The 13,218-nt window shown below is 39.1% G+C and overlaps 1 protein-coding gene across 1 annotated transcript in view; it reads right to left on the minus strand.

The window, feature by feature from the left end:
- Positions 1-1,457: 1,457 nt before the first annotated feature.
- Positions 1,458-13,218, minus strand: part of LOC145786547 (cell death protein 3-like) — a 67,801-nt gene continuing 56,040 nt past the window's right edge. The window contains exons 7-14 of the mRNA XM_082598220.1: positions 13,042-13,160; positions 12,454-12,639; positions 11,601-11,694; positions 6,661-6,798; positions 5,981-6,040; positions 5,588-5,698; positions 5,322-5,431; positions 1,458-2,095 (exon numbers count right to left, since the gene is read on the minus strand). Coding sequence (XP_082454346.1) covers positions 1,961-2,095; positions 5,322-5,431; positions 5,588-5,698; positions 5,981-6,040; positions 6,661-6,798; positions 11,601-11,694; positions 12,454-12,639; positions 13,042-13,160 — 953 coding nt within the window. The 3' untranslated portion in view covers positions 1,458-1,960. The remainder of the gene's footprint in view (positions 2,096-5,321; positions 5,432-5,587; positions 5,699-5,980; positions 6,041-6,660; positions 6,799-11,600; positions 11,695-12,453; positions 12,640-13,041; positions 13,161-13,218) is intronic.

Genomic DNA, 13,218 nt, shown 5'->3' on the forward strand with positions numbered 1-13,218 from the left:
GGAGTCTGGTTTCAAGGAGTAGAAGTGGAGCCGGAGTGTCAAAAATCACACTCCGCTCAATATTGGTGCCTGTAGGTTAACGTACATACGCTATGTAAGAAATAGGCCGTGGTTTGTTTTTATCCCACTTTTCTTTTTTGAACATTAGGTTGTACATTGTTCATCCATCTTATAAATTTTTCTTTGCAGTATTAAAACGGCTTACTTACTATTTTCAAAATCTGAGAATAGTTTACTCTTTGCTAAAACGACGAATATGAATTTCTTCTTTACATTGAGAGTTTGCGGCTATAACCTAACGCTTTCTTGTCCTATTTGTAAGAGCCATCACTAAACATAGGGACCCACTATAGGATTTCGGAGGGGCAAGATGGTGCCCATATCAAACACACAACTTTTATACATATGGAAGCTACGTTTTGGATGCACGCCAAAATTCTTCCATGGTCTCTCAGTAGGGCATGCCACCGTCTACAACAATATTGATATACCGGTTAGGGTCAAGACTTTATGAGTAAAGGGTCTACCTCTGAATCAGCAGGCATGAGTTCCATATCGTGTAGGAACAAACGACTTTTTAAAAGTGGTGCAATCTTATTTTTGCTTCGCAATCAGTAAAAGAGTAAAATTATGGCCAACTCTGTGGAAAATTGTGGTGTTGGTCTATTGTTATTGTTGTATAGTCGTTTTCAGGCCTATTATTACGACGGTCCTGCTTGCCCCACATCCCCCTGAGTGACAGAGCAAGCGGAGACTCGGATAACCAAGGCAGCTCTTCTGGCGACATCCTTGTTCCAACTGCCTGGTAAGCACAGAAGTTTCCGAGATCACCTTCAGTAAGTCAACACATCGACACACAGCAAACATTGTTTATTGTACACGATTAAGACACTAAGGGCTAGGCTGTTAGTAAGGATTAATGGACAGTCAGCACATTGACATGCATGGATATGATGGGTAGTTAACTGATAACCAAATATGGAACTCGGCACTTGTTACGCTACACCGCGCCATGCAATCATGACGAGTTTGGTTCGCTGAGGTGAAAAGCAAGGTTCGACCCGATTACAAAATACAGTGCAACAAATTATAGCAATGAAACATCTTCCGTCAGCAAAAGTGCAACAAATCTTGAATTTTACAGTGGTTCAACACCGCCTCATGTCGGTAGCAATGAGGGTGAAAACAAGTGGATAATATCAGCTGGGCATTGAAGGGCTCTCGTGATGTTGCATAGTCTTGATAGTTCAAAAACTTGGACAAACCATTAAATGACGGGGTGCCAAGCTGAGAAGACAACAACCACCGCGCTTAATAAAATATCGCCATAAAATGTCTAAGTGCAATGAAGATTAAGCAACTAAGACTAATTTTCGCATAAGAATAATGTAAAGTGCAATAAGCAAAAGGTCGTAGTCATCTTCACACAAGTCGCTTGAAGATTTCCTCACTCTGTAGTACAACCTTGTTGAAAATACAAAATACAACGAACCCAGTTTATGCCGTCGCCACGATCATAGGTTTCGTTTTAAAATACCTGGGAATACTGAATCTAAACGTGAACGTGCAACGAAGGTTCAGTCGATGGTAGTAATTCAAGAATGAAGATGGAAGCAGAAGGGCGTAATTCATGCGGACGACCGCAAAAGAGGTGGTGCGATAATAACCGCTGAAAGGGAAACCTTGTGGCGGTCAATGATGAAAATAAAAGTGTGTGGAAGTCGACGTCTAACTCTCGCAATACAGAATACAAAAGACGATAATTGATTGCTAGGAACATAATATGTTACGAATCAATAGCATAGATAGACACCTTGATAAAATGAACAGTAACAGAAGTAATTAAAAAGCAATTTATCTACACAATGTACATTGATTGGATGGCTAGCAAAGACTAATCAATGCATAAACACTAAACAGCAATCACAAAGTAATGCAGATGTATAATATACATTAAAAATCATCGAAGACAAGGAAAGAACTTGACTTTCTTTGCGAGGGTACTGCTGCACTCAGCCATTTGTACCACGACTTGGGTGGTTCTCCTCTCTTCATCCACCACCTCTGCTTCCTCGCTCATCACTGACTGGTTTATCTGAAACAATCGCTCAGCTTGAAAACCGTGCACGCAGAGGAACATCAATACCTGTCAAAGCCGCGGCTGTTGCTTCAAGCCAAATAGTGCGCATCTCTAGCATGACTTGCTTGCGTGAAAGTGTGAAAAGCAGCAGTCGGTGCCTGCCAGACGATCTGCCCATTCCTACAATGCGAAACGTTTCAATGAATCAGTGGCGTAGCTAGGGAATGTGCCGCCCGGGGCGGATTCAGATTTTGCCGCCCCTTCAAGAAAAAGCATGTGAAAATGAAATGCGTTTTCTTATCAGCACTGCAATACGCAACGTGGTATTTTCAATTTGCGGTGTAAAGTCAGACGAACGTACCATTATCAGTAGCGTAGCCAGGAATTGTAAAAGGGAGAGGTTTTATTCCTTGTCTAGGTCTTCGGCGGGCGAAGCCCGACGGCGTACTCGCCGAAGGACACTAATCGGTGGGGGGTCTGGGGGGCCTCCCCCAGAAAATTTTGAAAAATTACTTTGAATTTGGTGCATTCTGAGAGCATTTTCAACAAAAATGTGGGTATGAATATTCCTGTAAAATGGTGCTGTCCGGTGGCATAGCAAAAGAATAAGATCATGTTTTCTTTGGCATTTTTCGAAAATAAAGCTGAAGTCTTTATGTTTTCTTGTTGCTAATTCCTGACTGAGATATTTGAATGTTTGGTATTGGCAAAACTAGCTCTTTTAATGCAGATTCGTTTAAAATTAGGCAAACTTTTTTTTTAGAGACATAGGTTGATTGCTTTTTTTTGCGAAGTTATTACAGTTTTATTATTTATCAATTTTCTCCTTAGTTGATCCAAAAAACGATCTTATTACTTTTATGTTTTAAAGTTAACCCGAAGTTTGAAAAATGTAACGTCATAGACGTCATACATCTTAATGAGTGTCAGACAAAAAGCTTTGAGACAAAGAAGTTACTTTATTTCTGATATATTCAAGTTTTGTATAACGAATCACTGGAATCGGGTATAGGCTGTAAAAGGTTAGTGCAATTTTTCACAGCTGTAGATATTGCGGTGTTTCCATCGACTGCACGAATTAGCTGGATACCATGGATACTGAACAGTTGTAGAGCGGTCACACCCTGCTATATGAATTATGAAAGGTCATTCGAATTATAAAGCATAATATGACACACAAGTTCTTACTCATTTTAAAAGATAAAGCACCAGAATTGCTTTAACATGTCGAATTAGTAGAATCATGCTTACAGCTAACAGCTATGAAAAATTCATCGACACAAGCAATAAGAATGCAAAAAATCATTGATACTGATGAAACTAAAGGGAAAAAGGAAGTCGACGAACCTTTTCACACATCTTGTTAATGACATCCTCAACAGTTGGGACCAATTTTCTATACAGATTAAGCAAAGCCAAACCGTTTAATCGGTTTTCAGAGGTTGAATTTCTTAAATAAGGTTAAGTCTTCGAAGAGCAGAAAAAGATCTTTCATTGGTGCAAGTGGTAGGCTAACTGGAAGAGTAGCCAGAATGCGGAGTAAAATATTAATGTTTGGAAACGTTGACTGCGGGCAAAATGGCAATGCACTTACAGCACTTTTTGGCAAGCTGGTTCGGGAAGAATTGAAAAGACATCGATACCACATATACGCAGTTCAGATATAATAGCAAGGGCGTTTATACACGGCAGATCTGCTTCGTAAAATTCAAAGAGTGATTCAGTTTTCTCCATTTAGTTTTTCTCAAAAGGGGGGGTTGAAACCCCCAACCCTCCCCCCCTTTGGCTACGCCACTGACCACTATAATTTAGTAAAATACTGAATGCAAAAGCACAAAAACTGCTGCAGAATTAAAATAATCAATTTGTAACCTTTTACAAGGCTACCCAAATTTGAAGAGCATGTTTCCGCCTCTGCTTAATAAAGGCTAGTAGGAATTTTGTAACGTATTAAAAATATAACAGCAGAAAAATTCATGAAAATTTGAAACGTTTTTAGATATTTAAGATGTCTTGACAGGGCCGGATTTAGCAGTAGGCAGAGTCAGGGGCGCCGGAACGATTTTTGACTGGGGGGGCAAGATTACGAAAAAAGGGCACTTTTGTTTACTAAAAAGGCAATTTTTTTTTCAAGTTTTAAGATAAAATATAGCGATAATGATAATCCGGTGTACAAAGAAGGGCACCATGCTATGTTATAGTGATGTAACCTACTGTCAAGCCTTAAAGCAGCCTGCGGCCATGGCCGCTAAGTAGTGCTTGATTGAACCGCCGGTGCTACCTCCTCAATCGGCCAAGTTTGGCCGCCGGTCTCTTCTAGCCAATTATTTAATTTCGCAATAGAATGATCGTGGATTAACTGTCGAACATTATGTAGTATCAAAGAGTGATGCAAAATTAGGTCAGCGCGTCATAATCGCCACTGTTGCATTGTGCGGGGAATATTTGTTATTGATGGAATATATCCATCATCCATCTGCGATCGCCAGCGCTGTAAGTCTTGTTTGTAATTCCCGACGTTTATTTTAACAAAGTCTTAATCCGAAGTGCTAATTTACATCGACTGGCAATATTGTCGTTTTTATGTCGATTCGATGTTGTCGGACATTGAACCGTTGTTAAAAAGGAGAACTTCACCCTCGATTTTAAACAATTAGTTCATTATACAATGACATTCATTGATGTATTCAAATAAACAGTGCAAATAACTTTTTTGTAAGGAATTGAAAATATAAATCATAGCGCACCATCGAAAAATTTTTTAGGGGGGGCGGCACTTTTCGTATCTACCTAGGGCAGCGCTTAGGCTAAAGCCGGCCCTGTGTTTTGAACGTTGCCATTCTGTTTGCTTTTATTTTTCGTGTACTTTTGCATTATCAAAAAAAAACGTCCTGTCTGAAAGTGCCGCCCCCCAGACGTGCCGCCCGGGGCGGTCCGCCCCCCCTGCCCCCCCCCCTAGCTACGCCACTGCAATGAATGCACGAAGCTGCAAGAGGCTGATATACCATGCCTCGTCTGCGTTGGCAGTTAATTGGTCATTAGTTTCCTTGGCGCTGTTGTAACTACTACTCGAACAGGTTTGCAAGAGCATGGGATTTGAACAAAGCTAATACCCAGCGTCCAGAGCGGAATCAGTATCATTCCCACAACGTGTTTACTACCTGTTTGTTTGCCAACAGCATTTTTCTAACTGTACATTAAACGAAATCCGATACCACGTTGTGATTCCACCACAACTTACCATTGTCATCATGCTCAACATGTCTTCAGAATTGGCCTTTTCTTGCAAGGTCTTCACCAGCGCCGTCACATACCACGAACCGTCTTTTGTGTCTCGATACGCTTTCGTCCCTAAACATATTATTTTGATTATTATAAACACGAACAACTTAGCCCGAGTTGAAACAATGGTCGGCCAAATGATTATCAATGGCACTTCTTGCGTCATCTCTGTTCAAAGTCAAGAGACTTTCCTGCTTTCAATGAGAGTTGGAACACGTCACATACCTGCAGCTGTGGCGAATGAAACTAGCATGTCTGCTTTATCATGAGGGATCATGGATTCCGCAGACTCGCTGTCTGGCCCAGCATCAGACTGAGTTGATGATAAAAGTGCAGCTGCATGAAAACGCAAGTATTGGTTTGGAAATATTGAAACTAGCAGCGTTTTCAAAGCAGTACGCTTAGCTCCAAATTTACTAGGAATGCAACATCGCTATTGTTACAATGTGAATATTTCTTATCGAACTCACGCTTATGTACAATTAACTAAATTGCCAGTATATAAGTAAAAACTTTCACTGTCTCTTTCACTTTAATACAATCGTCAAGATATGTTTAATCAAAAATAATGTAGAGCTCATTCAAACTTGTGTAGCAGAGAGCAACAATTTACCTTACCTGCAGAACTCGGCTGTTCCGGGATGGAATCAGAACTGATCGTCGGATAATTGTGCTTTTCTGAGAACATTTCGATGTTAAGTAAAGAATAATTGACTAAGCCGTCTAAGAGATACCTCAGCAACCATGAGTCTCAATCATGGGCAGGACAAAGTAGTGGATTGCCAGCTCAGCCAAGCTTAGCTGGCAATTAGCTGAGTCGACCAGACAAAGCGCATCGTGTCAATTCAATGGAGTCATGTTGTAACCAAAGTCAATTCAACAACGATATGTAAACCGGAACTAGCCATAACCTTGAAATGTACTTGTTTATATATAAATAAAAAACTACAGACAGTGGCACACCGTTTCATGAGAACATGTAAATCATGCTATCTGACCAGACGTCCCATGGAAACATATAACATTGCGACAGGCAGTTTCTAATTGACCTGGTACGTCCTACACAGTCAGTGACGTAGTGTGATTGCGTAACATACTAAAGTAACCACAAATCATATCAACTTTACATTTTTTGAGTTAAGAGTGGTACATTTGTAAAGTGAACTACGGGCTCTTAAAAGTAATTCAATCATTTGAGTGGCCAGGTAAACGGCACTGTTCTGTTGTCGGACCTCACTCAGGTTTCGTGGCTACGAAAATAAACAATCAGCGTTAATTAACTAAACTATCTCCTTCACCTTTTCTGCAGAATTGAAAGAAGAAGAGTTTTGGTTTCCCGTTCAAGTTTGGGCAGTTGCGTGCAGTGAAGTTAGAAATGACGTCTTCTGCGGGGATCCTCTGCTTCTCGACGTCGATGAAGTAATCTCGATTGTTCTCTAAATAAAAAAAAAATACCTTCACTTCTGGTCTCTCATTGTTTGTACATATTGTTTAAATTCAAACTAGCAAACTTTTAAAATGAAAATAAATTGTTCTATCGGTCTTTTCCACCCGCCGCATCATTCAGCGCTACATCCGCATGCGTGAGATTTCTAATGTAGTTGGAGGACTCAGTTGATAGACAACACCAGCCGACTAAACAAAAATTGTTTGATGCTTGGAATGTTAGACCTATTTTGGGGTATATTTGCAGCACTGATTGCAACAATCTTTTTTTTTCTATCCGGTCTAGTTTTTGGGACACGATATACTCCCTGTGACACTGTACTTTGCCTGGTTTTCGTATACCTAATCAAGACTAGAATGCGTTTAAACTTGTTCCAGACATGTTGTTGACAAAACGTCAACATAAATGCATATCGATGAAAATGAAAAAACAATTCAAAGCAGTCAAAGACATTATAAGCGCAAGCATAGGCGTAGGGGAAGGTTAGTTTTTGGGGGGTGCAAAAACATTCTTGACAAAATATAATTAAATGAGACCACATGTTTTTTGCGACAAAGCATAGACCGACACCATCTGATTAAAAATTTCACATTGCTCTCAATAGTCTGGTAAATACTTTAAATGTAATTTTTCAACTACCAGTATCACCCAAATAATGTAAAAGCACCATAACAATACAAACAACTCAATACACAAAAAGCATTTCACATCAATAAGATCTTCTTCTTTTGTGTGAGACAGGATTGTTCAGATTTCAGGGCAGGTGATGGAAAGCCAGGTGAGTGTAGCTTCGTCCAACCCTGCTATACCATGCATTCCACTTGGTGCCGTGTAAATGGGGCATTCACGAAATACATGGTCAGCAGTTTGTTCTCCGTGCCGCACTCGCAGGCCAATGAGTAAGCCACACCAGACTCCTGTTCGAATTCTATTGAGCTTGACCTTTTAACTATTGAGATAATAGGCTGACATGTACTTCAAAATACAAATTGTCATAATGATCTAAAATCTTAACCAGTTAAAATTATTTCTAAAACAACTAAAATTTTATAAACTAAACTTGCAGTCTACATTTTCAGCTGAGCAATTGAGCATGTTGTGATTGTAAGTTATACGTTTAAAGCATTATTTCAACATTGGAGCCCATTGGATTGGGATATACTTTTCATAAAATTTGTAAACATCTGAATATTTTCTGCTCAAATTTTTCGAACTCTCAACAAATAACACAGTTATTTCTTCTCTCACAACTCACATTATGCTCAATTTCAGTAGATTTCTTTAATTTTACATGTATTAAATTCAACATAAAAACATAAGTTTGATAGAGCAAAATCATAAATAAGTTCAATCTCAATGAAATTTTTGAAACATGCTGAAAGTTCTTGCCCAAATTTTTATTAAACTTGCCCGAATTTTCAACTAATTGAAAAGTCTGGGGGTCCACTCAGCCACCCACGGTACACCCTTTGCGTGAAACTATCAGTTTTTTAAGGTCTATTTCAGCGCGGTTTAAGACTTAATATCGCGGTCCAAATGACGCGAAAACGAATGACGCCATGCTTAGGCCGCAAGACCTGAATGATGCAAGACTTGCTTATTTCTTACTAAGATTAATTCTTATTTTTTTAATAGTTTTGTTATGACTGTTTTGAGACTATCAATACAAGCCAAGTAAACCATGCGCACAGCTTGGTTTAGTGCAGGAAGAAGTAGATCTGCTAGAAGGTAGAAGTGGGTCTGCTACTATTCAGCTAGTTCGATTCGGCTATTTCCCTTTTCGGCTACAGCCCGATTCGGCTAGTTCACTATTTGGCTATAGTCTTCATCGGTTAGTTCCCTATTTGGCAATTTTTTGAAAATCCAACGATAATCCTTCTGTAATCCACTTCTGTAAATCCAACGACGTCTTCTGTTTATTTAGAGAATTTTGTATTTACAAGAAAAACAAATTGAAATGAAATTTAGCGAAAAATGTTTGAACTATTAAATTGAACTGTTTGCTCACATAAAATCGACAACGCCGCCTTCTGTTTATTTAGAGAATGTTGTATTTTATTTCACAATATCGTTTCTTTTATAGTTGAAATTATCGAAGCTTTAGATGAGTGGGGTTTAGACCTAACCACTCAGATCTTAGATCATATTTATGACACCGGAAACATCCCTAGTGATATGGTACGTTCCATATTCATAACTTTACCAAAAAAAACCGGAGCAACAGAATGCTCACTCCACAGAACAATTAGCCTTGTGAATAATTGAACAAAGATCTTACTCCGAATCATGATGAGATTGAGACCAAAACTAAAATCGGAAATTTCAAAAGCACAGTTTGGATTTGTTCCAGACAAAAGGGACCACAAAAGGAATTTTTACATTAAAAAAGATAACAGAGAGATGTATGTCCGATTCTTCTGTGTATTTAGAGAATTTTGTATTTTATTCTACAATATCGTTTCTTTTGCATTCTTGCATTTTATCCAGTGTTTACCTTTGAGTGCCTTCCCAGACGGAAAATGACGAATTTTGTTGTCTGGGTTCGTTCAAAATAAGTGTTTTACATCAAAACAACATTTTTTATTATTAACAATAGAGGTTAATGAGATAAATAGAAGTGTTTTGTTAGTTGTTCGAGTGTGTTATTGTTCAAAATACATGTAAAAAATTACATACGAGTTATTAATTACGGAGATAGCATAAATTTGATGCTCTAAAACAAAGTCATATATTATCATTATATAGTACAGTCAAACTGGCAAATGCGCGGACAGTTTTTTTACGATAATGCGCGGTCCATCAATTTAGAGTATTAACCGGCGTAAGTATTAACCGGCGATTCAATTCGATAATATCAAACCTCCATCTTTACACTCTGACTACAAAAAAAATTAGGCCTATGTCACGTGAAAGTTACGAGTAATTAAGTATTGATTTCAACGACCTAATTTTCGTGCAAAATCAACTTTACGACCGGTTTTGCGAACTTTGATCTTCTGCTTTGCAAGGCCACTTGATTGTTACTTTAGTCCAACGTAGAGTGGTTTCACTTTAACCTGAATAAAAAAATGTCTACTTTCTGGCTTTCTTTCCCAATTAAAATCATTAATCAGCGCATTCTAAAAGGTTTCCAAGAATTTCGTTATTGCGCGGTGACACACATTTCTGTGGTAAACAACTTTACCTTGCTTCCCACTTTTTTCTCTGCTATTCTCTTTTAAATACCGGCGCGCGTAGTCTTGCTCCTCGGTCGACAGTATTAATTACGCAATTCGTTATTACGCAACCAAACGCAACATGGCTCACCCAGACAGTAAAATCCGCCATTTTTACATTGATTTAACGTCTGCAGACGTTGAATCATTGTAAAAATAACGGATTTTACCGTCTGGGAAGGCACTCAAAGGTAAACACTGGATAAAATGCAAGAATGCAAAAGAAACGATAAATTGTGGAATAAAATACAAAATCTCTAAATAAACAGATAGCGTCGTTGGATTTAGAATTTTGTAATAGTTGAGGATTCTAATATATTCTAAGTTCACATGCAGACCGCGACGCAGGATACATGTCAATTTTATCTGAGCAAACATTAACAGTTCAAAAATGAATTTAATTCGCTTTTTAGTTTTAAGATCTCAATGGTTAGGTCTAAACCCCACTCATCTAAAGCTTCGATAATGCAACTATAAAAGAAACGATATTGTGAAATAAAATACAACATTCTCTAAATAAACAGAAGGCATCGTTGTCAATTTTATGTGAGCAAACAGTTCAATTTAATAGTTCAAACATTTTTCGCTAAATTTCATTTCAATTTGTTTTTCTTGTAAATACAAAATTCTCTAAATTAACAGAAGACGTCGTTGGATTTACAGAAGTGGATTACAGAAGGATTATCGTTGAATTTTCAAAAAATTGCTGAATACGAACTAACCGATAAAGACTGTAGCCAAATAGGGAACTAGCCCAATCGGACTAGCCGAATCGGGCTGTAGCCGAATAGGGTAATAGCCGAATCGGACTAGCCGAAACGGGCCATTCCGAATAGACGTAGTATATCTAAGGTTTGTTTTTGTTGGATGAGTGAGATTTGCACAAACCAAGTACCACTCAATCACATGGCAAAGTTTACATATACAAGTATCCTAAACATCAGCTTACAAATATTAAAAACAGGCCACTTTCTCGTACAAATTCTCTGTTTGTCACGGTAGTAGATTTTTAAAACCGTTTACCGAATTTAGGAAAATCAAGAATCCCTGGCCAAATTGCGCATTATGTCTTCACATTTGTCTGTTATAACTTTTTTTTAATTCATTTTGTGTCTTTTTAACATCTAAGTATTTTAACAAGTATCAGCAACAACAAGACGCTGGGGCTGCCATAGCGCGTTTAAGTTTTTAGGATTGCATAAAAGTTGTTAGTGTTGAGACCGCAAAGTTCTGGCAGCCTTATAATGAAGACTTAAAGAAGACAACTAGTTATCAGACCAAGTAAAACTTTGCATACAAGCAGAGCATGAGTTTGTTCTTGTAGCAAAAGAAAGAAGATAACACGTGCTTATCAAACTATAGGTGGCAGCAATTAAAAAACTTCTACCTGTGTTGAAGTTCAGCACACAAAACCTGACACAATACACAACAAGCCTGATTGTTGTCAGAAGCACTTCCTGCATTTCAATTTTTTATTGGTTGACAATTTCTTTACCTTATTCGGTCAATACCAGATGTTGTCAATAGAAAGTGTTTGTCTCGTCATAGAACTACCACCACACAACGACGCTCTCACCTCGTTCCCCATGCGAGCCAATGAAGACGAGACTGACAGAGCACTCTTTGTTTCTCGAAGTATTAGAAAATGCGTCCAAGATGGCCAAAATTTCCTGAAAAGTAAAAATGCAAAACTTAAACAGCTTCCGGTATCGTCTTTGCAATAGCAAGATTGTTTTGGCCGGTGTCCGATATGCGTATTTGTAATCAGCAGGTCGCTGCAGCATATGAGGATTATTAACCAATCAGAAGGCGACCAATCACAGCTGATTGCAGCAATGCGACTCATGCACGTTAGAAAGTAAAAATACCGGTCAAAATACCTCATCTGCTGCAGCAACCAAAGTGAGTCCCATACTTGATCCAAGCATCAGGGGATGAGAAGATAAGCTTCCCATTGTACTAAGCCATCGGTACTAATGAGATGGCCTGTTCCTTTCTCTCGGCCGCCCTACCTTCAGCAACTACACCCACCAAATTTATTACACCCTGGGTAGAGGTGACCGGTGTTTTTCAACAACCGGCTGAAGCCGGGAGTCGAACCAGGATTGCATAACTGGAAAACAAGCGCCTCATCTGCTGCACCATCCCACCACCACATGCAGTGACCTACAGATTCCAAATACGAGTCCTGGTGGAGATGTTTTAACCGTTGTCGTCATTTGAACATGAAACAAACAAAGGCATCGATTCTATAACCGGACATCCATCGCCTGCATTACAATTCCTGCGGGACTCCAAAGAAAAAGTAAGTTTGCTTGTAATAGTGCATCCATTATACGTTATTTGTAAATGCTGACTACGGACTGAAGCGACGACGCAAGCGAATAAACAATTGTTTTTATCAGCGCGGAAACCAAGAGATATCTTACCGCCTTTTTCTTGTTTTTATGAGACTCAATATCAAATCCAAGCTTTCGCAAAACTGTTTCCAGGTTTGTGGAATCCTTCTCCGCGCCTTCTCGTGTGGGAGCGCATTCTCGTGTGGGAGCGCCGCTGAAAGTGATATTGTTGATGATGAGCGCACGTCCAGAGTCCCGCGGTTTGATCGGGTACACCTGCATAACAAACGATGGACGTGATGTCCAGCGATGAACGCAATTTGAAGAAACCAAATGTAAAAAATTTTACATCTTATTGCGGCAGACATTCCACGCAATATAGGAAAATCAGTAAAAATGTTTCGCATATAAACAGGCCGCTCTCTGTCGAGACATGGCCTGGGAATACTGTGGCCTCTGTTTACGTTGCTTGGAATCAAAACTCGGTTAAATATTCTTGCCGTGTGCGGAAACTAAACACCAGTTTCCAAGTGGATTGTTTTACCCAGTGTGCGAGTAATCACATCAAGCAATGACAAGCAGCAAAAGAATTGACGAGCACACAAATTCTTAGGAGCTGCTTACTCGACAGGACAATCAGCTATCTTAAATTGCTACTGAAGATCATGACCAACTCACACTCTTGTCCTTCAGATGGCGCTGGTACTCCTGCTCAGAAGTGCGTTGAACTTCAACGTCATTAAGCCAAAAGTTTCGCTCACTGATGAAACCCAGTGATGAAGTAGAAACATTTACTCCTGCAGGAAAGAAATGGAAAGTGGAATTGGTGTCTTGTCTGTGCAAGCAAAATATAAA

The sequence above is a fragment of the Aplidium turbinatum genome, chromosome 17 (genome assembly GCF_918807975.1).
Source record: "Aplidium turbinatum chromosome 17, kaAplTurb1.1, whole genome shotgun sequence".
Taxonomy (NCBI): domain Eukaryota; kingdom Metazoa; phylum Chordata; class Ascidiacea; order Aplousobranchia; family Polyclinidae; genus Aplidium; species Aplidium turbinatum.